Source organism: Otolemur garnettii, unplaced genomic scaffold (genome assembly GCF_000181295.1).
Source record: "Otolemur garnettii isolate 467f Iridium unplaced genomic scaffold, OtoGar3 scaffold00057, whole genome shotgun sequence".
NCBI classification, from domain to species: domain Eukaryota; kingdom Metazoa; phylum Chordata; class Mammalia; order Primates; family Galagidae; genus Otolemur; species Otolemur garnettii.
Window position 1 is genome coordinate 9,646,196 of NW_003852452.1, and position 8,855 is coordinate 9,655,050.

Genomic DNA, 8,855 nt, shown 5'->3' on the forward strand with positions numbered 1-8,855 from the left:
ACTTTTACACCTGTAAGCATTTTTAATAAATCCCTTCAAACACAGGTTACTTTGCTGTGTCTTTGATAAGGCAATACCAACATGAAAACTGCCTCGTTTTCCCAGAGGACCCTCCCGACAGCAATGCCCAGGGCTCCAACGAAACTCTACCAATCAGTGTCAAAACTGTCCTGCCAACCCCACGGAAGCAGGTGAGGAGCTTGCGTTTCCCACAGCAACACTAAAAAGGGATGGGTTTGGAGAAAAGCAGAACTCAGATTTGAATTGGAAGTGAATTTTCCCACCTCCAACCCCAAGTCAACGCACTTAAGAAGAAGAAATTACACCATGAAAACACTAGCAAAAGGTTGCAAAAGATTCTTTCTGCAGACCACTATGGGCTGAACAAACTGCACTGGGGAAAGAAGACAATACGAAAAGATGCAAAGCTGGCCAACAGGTGCGCGAGCTGTTTAGCAAAGATCCTAGGAGCGGTGCTCAACTGGACCGTGGCGCGGAGGGCGGGACGGGCCGAGAGGGGCGTCAGGGTCCCAGCCCCGAGGGGTGGAGAAGAGGGGCGCCGAGCAGGAAGAGCCCGGAGCGCCGGCTGGGGGCGCCGCTCCGCGGGAGGGGAGAGCCGCAGCCCCGCTCCTCACCTGGTTGAGCTCTTTCTCCGCGGCAATCCGCAGCTTCGGGTCGATGGTGCCCTTCAGCGCCTGGATGATCCGGTTGAGGTCCATCTCCCCGGGTGGGGGCTCCGCGGCCCCCGGACCAGTAGGCCAGACTGAAGCTTTAGTTTCCTTCTGACCCTCGGCTTCCTCCTCCGCGACCCCTGAAATACCTCACTCCCCACCCCCCGCCTTCGTTCCCACCTGCAGCCACTTGCTGCGCCACTCTGACTCCGCGCCCCCTGTCCTCCCTTCCCCCCCCCACAACTCGCTCTCCATTCACCCTTTTACGACAGCCGGTGGGAGGCGGGAGAACCAAGAAGAGGAAGCAGAGCTTCCTTTACGGCGGCCTCTTCCCCCAGGCGTAAGGCTACGACCAGTTCCCGTTGGCGAGCGCCATGCTGCTGTACGGAAAGCGATGTCGACTTCTTCCCCGGAGGGAAGCGAAGCTGCCGAGCTCCATCAGGCGGCCGCCATGCTGTCGTACGGAAAACCGCCTCCCGCCCCTTCCCTGTGGAGAAACTTGAGCTGGCCCCGAGTCTCTTTACAGCTGCTTCCAAATTAAGCATATCTGGACCGAGTGGCGCTTTTTGTTAGTCCGAGAATAGTTTGGACATCGCAACTGGGTCTGTTCTAAGAGAGTTGTTGGGACTTTGAGACCATGTACTCTGCAGGACGGAGTTCCCTCCGTGTCTGGGAGCCTCCATTCTTTCCTTCATTCATTCACTTTCACTGAACATTTCACATAGTGTTGAACCAGGGTACTAGGATTTTCAGGTACCACATTATAACAAAATGAATTTGATGCAGATTATTATGAAGGAACTCACAATAGGATTGAAGAGACAAATCTAAACATGAAAAGTATATATTTACAGAGTGGAAACACAGAGGTCAGAGAAACTAACTATATGCCTGAGAGTTTTCTGACAATTGCTCACATCTTAGAAAAGTAGTGAAAAGCAAGGAGAAGCGTTATGCTGTTTCCATTCACTATAACCATATGTGGCTCCGGAATTTCACCGGCATAAAAATATTAAGAAACTAGTTTTTTGAAGTTAAGCCAGAAAAGGGAGTTCTAGTTACATTTAATAAAGAACATGATCGTGAGCAAAATACAACTGAGGGGGGTGTGATTGTTTTCAGAAGTATATAATAAAGAGATTTGTTCAATTAGGGTTCAATCAAGAAGACAGAAAATATTAATATATGGCAGAAAACTCAGTGACTGAAAGCTTCCTCCTCAGCTGTGTGCAAAAGTACCTAGCAACCAATTTAACATGTCTCTGCTCAGATTGCTTCCAGTATTGCCTCTCTTTAATCCATAATCCAAACTGCCTGCCATCAGAGTAATGTTTCTGTAAGGTTAATATTGTCCTGTCTCTTCCTTGATGATTTCCCATCAATTTCAAGACAAAATACAAACTCCTTAACACTCCAAAGTCTTATGAAACATGTCTTTCACCTCCACACTACTACAGTAACCCACTCTCTTGGACTTCATGATTACCTAAAATTCCTTTGCCTCTAAAACCATAACTCCAATATCCTCTTTTATAGTTAGAACCTATTCTTCTATTGCTTTCTCCTTCAGTAATCCTACACCTGTTTTGCAACTCAGTCACTACTTCAGGTCTCTGTAGTGTATCCACTCCTGACTATCCTTTTCTGCTATTAAACCCCCAATTCAACTTCCAAGTCTACCCTTGAGCCACTGTGGAACCTGACACCACTACAAATACGTGTCCTGTCAGACTTTAATAATCTTATTCCCTCTCTTTAATCGGCACCATCTTCCCTTCCCTCAGTGGCTGTTCCAGCCCTCAGGATTCCTCAAGCTCCCTACCCATTCTCACAGAGCCCTGCAAAGATGAGCAACACCATCAAGTTCAACTCACCCAATAACAAATTAATCTTTGCTTATCCCTCCTCTCCTCCTTTTCTCCAGTGTGAACCCAATCCTCTCCAATCTCCTCCAGCACCTTTTATGAATTCTTTCACCAAAGTAAAATTTTTTTTTTGAGACAGAACCTCAAGCTATCCCCCTGGGTAGAGTGCCATGGCATTACAGCTCACAGCAACCTCAAACTCCTGGGCTCCACTGAGTCTCCTGCCTCAGCCTCCCAAGTTGCTGGGACCACAGGCACCCGCCACAACACCTGGCTATTTTTTGGTTGCAGCCATTGTTGTTGTTTTGGTGGGCCCAGGCTGGATTTGAACCCACCACCTTAGGTGTATGTGGCTGGCACCTTAGCCACTTGAGCCACGACCAGCCATCAAAGTAAATTTTGGGTAGTATATGCTCATTGTTGAAATTTTTTAAGATTTTTTTTCCTATATTTTCAACCTCTCTCCCTCCACTGATTCAACCTTAGCTTAAAATCTTTTCCCCCAGCTAAAAAACCATGTTTCTTCAGTAATGCTTTCTAATTATTGCTCATTATTTTTCACTTGTCCTTCCAAAATAATAGACTGCATTCATTGTGTGGTTCCCATTCATGCTTCAGTCTGATCCCGCCCCCCAGGCTTTTGCCCTCATCTCCCACTGAAACTGCCAAGCAAAGATCTTGCCAAGCAACTGACCCCCTTAGATAATAAAAGCAAAAGGCATTTTTAATTGTTATAATAAATTGTCTCCCTCTCCGGTATCTGACATTGTATTACATTCTTTTTAAAATATCTCCTTCCTTGTTTTCTCTTATAGAATACATTCCTAACACTTTGCCTAGGCAATTAATCATGCAACTCTTACAAACTGGTGCCTCTCACTCAGCCCCCTTCTCTATCTCTGCTTCTGATTCCTCTTGTGTCATTTCATCACTTAACTTTAAGCATCAGCTCCACAAAGATAACTTACAAAACTAGTTCTAACCAAGTTCTCTTTCTTTAAACTAAATGTACCCAATCCCAGTATGTAGAAATCACTTAAGGCATGTGTCTAAAACTGAACTCTGGTAGCACTGAAGAAGATGGTTTGCAGGAGGGAAACTTGATGCAGTCATTCCAAAAACATAAAAGGAGAGATCAAAGATAGTGACATGATCAAATGATCGAGGAATCAGAGAAACTGGATCATCCACACACTGGCAGTAGGTATGTAAAGTGCTGTAGCCGTTCTGAAAAACAATATATGCAACTACATATGACCCAGCAGTTGAACTCCCGAGCGTTTATCCCAGAGAAATGAAGACCAGTGCTCATACAAAAGCTTGTGTTTGTAACAGCTTTATTATAGCCAAAAACTGAGACGAATCCAGATGTCCTTCAATGGGCAAATGGTTAAACCGTGGTACATTTACACCATGGAATACTACTGAGCAGCCAAAAGGAATGGTGCAGGCAACAACCTGGGGGAGTCTTCAGAGAACTGTGCTGAGGGAAGAAAGCCAATCCTAACGGGCTGTATATTGTCTCATTCCATTTCTGTAACGTTCTTAAAACTGAGAAATTAAAGAGCAGTGGTTGCTGAGGGTTAATGTGGAGGTAGAGGGAAAGGGAAGTAGATGGACTTGAGGGATTCCGTGGTGATGTGAATGTGCTTGACCACGTGTCCACGTCCATATTCTACTTGTGATGTTATGAACATGGTTACCACTGACGGAAACGCAATAAAGGTTATGTGGGATTTATCGGTATTATTTCTTACAGCTGTATGAAAATCTACCATTATCTCAAAATAGAAATTTTAACTAACAATTTTTTTTTTTTGCAGTTTTTGTCCAGGGCTGAGTTTGAACCCGCCACCTCCAGCATATGGGGCTGGCACCTTACTCCTTTGAGCCACAGGCACTGCCCCCTTCACTAACAATTTTTAAAAGCTGATGTTCTAAGAAAACTGTGTATGTTTTAGACAGACTCAAGAAAGACAACTTATTAAAAAAAAAAAAAACCAACGCTGTCAAATCATGCATGCCCAAGCCAACAGGAAAAGATCAGAAAGAACATAAGCTCTCAGATTTCTCTGTAGGTGTTTTAAAGTGGTTTTCCCTGAACTATAATTCATGTTTAAGTTACATATCACTTCTCAGCCTTTTGGCTAAGATCAAGAATAGCAGGCTTAACTTATCTATGGCTCATGATGAGTCCTTTTTTTATTACCTTATATAATGAGAGGATTTCTGTATTTGATACACTTACCTTGTTTCAGGCAGAATTTGAACCAGCTACATTATCTTGTATTATGGTTTGCATTGCCGCACCTCTGTGTATTTGTTTGCTCATCTGTTTCCAAGAGCTGCTGTGAGGACCAGAAAAACATCCTGCCCATGAGGCACGCTCAGTAAATATTATCACTGTAATCTGTTTAAGAGAAGAGAGGCCCTAGTCAACCTTTAATGAATGACACAGCCTCACTCTAGGCTTGGTGTGTAATAAGCAATTCTTAAGCAGCAGTCGAATGAGTAAAGGAGTGACAGTGAGTGGTAAGGAGTCTGAAATATCCACAGTAGGAAAGAAGGTAGTAAAGAGGAGACGCTTCACAGGTAGAATCAACGAGAATTTGTGATGGATTAGATCTATGAAGTCAATAAGAGAAGTCAAGAATGATTTTAAAGTTTCAAGCTTTGATGACCTATGGAAATCATTAACAAAAAAATTGGGCTCGGCATCTGTGGTTCAAGTGGCTAAGGTGCCAGCCACATACACCTAAGGTGGTAGGTTCGAATCCAGCCCAGACCCGCCAAACAACAATGACGGCTGCAACCAAAAAATAGCCAGGTGTTGTGGTGGGCGCCTGTGGTCCCAGCTACTTGGGAGGCTGAGGCAGGAGACTCTCTTGAGCCCAGGAGCTGGAGGTTGCTGTGAGCTGAGATGCCACAGCATTCTACCCAGGGGGACAGCTTGAGGCTCTGTCTCAAAAAAAAAAAAAAAAAAAAAAAATGCAGTAAACACTGGAGTAAAGATGATGTTGCCTTTGGACATGTTGAAATGGAAGTGCCTCCAGTTTACAAAACCAGAGATTCCCAGTGAATGATTTGGAAATCCACACCTGGCATTCACAGAAGATGTGGGTGAGAAGACAGGGAAGAAGCTGTAGCAAGGAGAAGAGGAAGGAACAAACAAAGGTATGAAAGTCACCTGTATATAGAGAGCGGGTGACACCGCAGAAAAGCATGGCATTCCACAGAAATACAGCATAGAGTAAGAATAACTGACATCACACCTCAGATTACAGATTTACTCCAAGCATTGACACTATGGGCTTTTTTGAGATTAAACATCTCAGTCATCTGAATGGAATACCACACAGCTGTCCTCCCCATCTGTCAGCAGCAACTCATCTGCCGGCCTGTGTTTGTAGGCTGGAAACTAGTCCATATGGTAAAGGAAAAACGGGAGTTAAAAATCAATGCATAAAAACTCCCATCTCTGAGTTTAATAATGGATTTTTTTAAAAATCAGCCCTTTTTCTGTGTGAGATAATACATCTTTTAAAACCAAGTTACGTAATCTCTAAGCAAATACTGTAAAGTCTGTGATTAAATGCCTCTCCTCCAAAAGTGTCTATTCTGGCCGAGCCCATCCCTCAGTGTATATGGGTGATTGGTCCCAGGACCTCTGAATATGCCAAACCACATCATGTTTACTCTAGTCCCCCAGTCTCCCTGGGTGTTCTGCCTATACTTGGATTTCACATTCCACAAATACTCTATTTTTCAATCAGTGTTTTGTTGAAAGAAACTCTGGAATAAGTGGACCCATGCAGTTCAAACTCATGTTGTTCAAGGGTCAACTGTATACATAAGAGAATATAATTTTATAAATACAAGATCTTCAGTATTTTGTTACTAGAATTCAATGGTAATCTCCTTTAAAATGGCACATGTAACCAGAAGCCTGGAGTCACCTTTCCTAAAAGAATGTGACAGATCTCTCAACTAAAGAGGACTACATTTTTCTTTTTTTTTGAGACAGAGTCTCAAGCTGTCACCCTGGGTAGAGTGTCGTGGCGTCACTGCTCAGAGCAACCTCAAACTATTGGGCTTAAGCAATTCTCTCACCTCAGCCTCCCACATAGCTGGTGCTATAGGCACCCGCCACAACACCTGGATATTTTTGGGTATAGTTGTCATTTTGCTTGGCAGGCCTGGGCTGGATTCGAACCCACCAGCTCCAGTGTATGTAGCTGGCGCTTTAGTCGCTTGAGGTACAGGCACTGAGCCAAGAGGACTGCATTTTTAAAACAAAAACCAGGCCAGCCATGGTGGCTCAAGTCTGTAATCGTAATACACTGGGAGGCCAAGGTGGCTGGATTGCTTGAGCTCAGGAGTTTGAGACCAGCTGAGCAAGATCGAGGGGTGTGCTCTTTTTATCTCTATTAAAAAATATTTTATCTCTACTAAAAAATAAAACAACTAGCTGGGCATTGTGGTAGGAGTCTATAGTCCCAGCTACAATGGAGCCTGACGCAAGAGGATTGCTCAAGCCCAAGAGTTTGAGGTTGCTGTGACCTATGATGCCATGGCACTCTACCCCGGGCGACAAGAGTGAGACTCTGTCACAAAAAATAAAACAAAAAGACAGTGATACACAAGTTTAACTATTTGCTGAGAGCAATATTACAAAAGTTCCCTAACAGAAGCCAGAAACTGACTTCTCCAGAGGCTACCATGGTAGTGGCGGTAGAAAGGGATGTAAGCTAGAAAAAGTGGTATCAACTGGGACAAAAGAAAAAATATTTACAAACAATTTTTTCCTTCAATTTGTTGTTTCGTCATCTCCTCAGGCTTTCCACATTTCACATTCAAAAAGGAGCCATCCGTTGCTTCAGCTTCAGGACCTATGAGAAGCCGTGGCTTATGACACCTTCATCTGAGTTCAGTCCATTCAGTTCACAAATTGTAACGTTTACAGCAGAAAGTTGAGCAGAGCACCAAAGCCAGCAGCACTAGAGAACTGAAGTAGAAAGCAGTACCATAGACAACGCTACACTGTACTTGGCCTTGAGAGCACTAATTCCACTCAGGCACTTCTGTTAGTGGCCTTAGAAAAGCCATCTCAAAGAGTCTCCATTTTCTTACCCCCTATAACAGTGTCTACCTAACCAGGGTCATTATGAGGATCAAATAAGATTATATACTTGGGGCAGCACCTATAGCTCAGTGGGTAGGGCACCAGCCACATACACAGAGGCTGGTGGGTTCAAACCCAGCCTGGGGCCTGCTAAAATCAACAAAGACAACTGCAACAACAAAACAAACAAAAAAAAATAGCCGGGTGTTGTGATGGGCACCTACAGTCCCAGCTACTCGGGAGGCTGAGGCAAAGAGAATTGCTTAAGCCCAAGAGTTTGAGGTTGTCATGAGCTGTGATTTCATATAATCAGGGCAACATAGTGAGACTCTGTCTCAAAAAAAAGAAAAAAAAATTTACATACTTGATAGTACTTTGTAAAGTACAAGGTGAAATGCAAAAATTAGTAAAAGGTGGGTGGTATATAGGCTTTACAGTAAAACTTCCACATATTAACCCACGCATAAGGACAATTAAACCCTCAAACCCTATCCAAGAAAAAACAAGGCAGGGTAAGTACCATAGCAATCTATCATATTATCTTTTTAAAAATTTTGGCCAAGCTCATTGGTTCACACCTGTAATCCTAGCACTTTGGGAGGCCAAGGCAGGAGGATCACTTGAGCCTTGGAGTTTGCAGCCCAGGTAACATAGTGAGACACTGTCTCTACAAAAAATTACAAACTTAAGCCAAGTGCATGCCTGTCATCCGAGCTATTGGGGAGGCTGAAGCAGGAGGATCACAGGAGCCCAGGAGCTTAAATCAGGAGCTTACAGCTACAGTGAGCTATGATCATGCCACTGTACTCCAGCCTGGACAACAGAGCAAGACCCTATCTCTAAAAAATAAAATTAAATAAAAATTTTTAACAAAAACTAACACATACATGTCAAGTTCTATAGTAAATTTCAGAATGAAGTCTTCCCCCCTCCTACTACAACCCCCAAAACCCTTACTTAAAGCCAACTACCACATTTCTTATATATTTCATCAGAAGAAAATTCAAGTCATTAGATCCATGCTTTTAATTTTTTTCACACAAATTGAGATGTAGTATACTCTGCTCTGTATCTTCCATTTTGTCTGTTGCTAGACATCTAGGTTGTTTCTCCAGTATTTGCTGTTACAATCAATGCTGTACAAACTACATTAGTTGTTTCTCCAGGTTCTGCTATTACAATTAATGCTATACAAAC

General features: G+C 43.5%; 1 protein-coding gene across 1 annotated transcript in view; it reads right to left on the reverse strand.

Annotated features, from left to right (window-relative positions):
* IPO8 (importin 8) overlaps positions 1–948 on the reverse strand; it is a 96,055-nt gene extending 95,107 nt beyond the window's left edge. Inside the window, exon 1 of the mRNA XM_003792483.3 lies at positions 636–948. Within this exon, the coding sequence (XP_003792531.1) occupies positions 636–719 (84 nt within the window). The 5' untranslated portion in view covers positions 720–948. The remainder of the gene's footprint in view (positions 1–635) is intronic.
* Between the last annotated feature and the right edge of the window lie 7,907 nt (positions 949–8,855).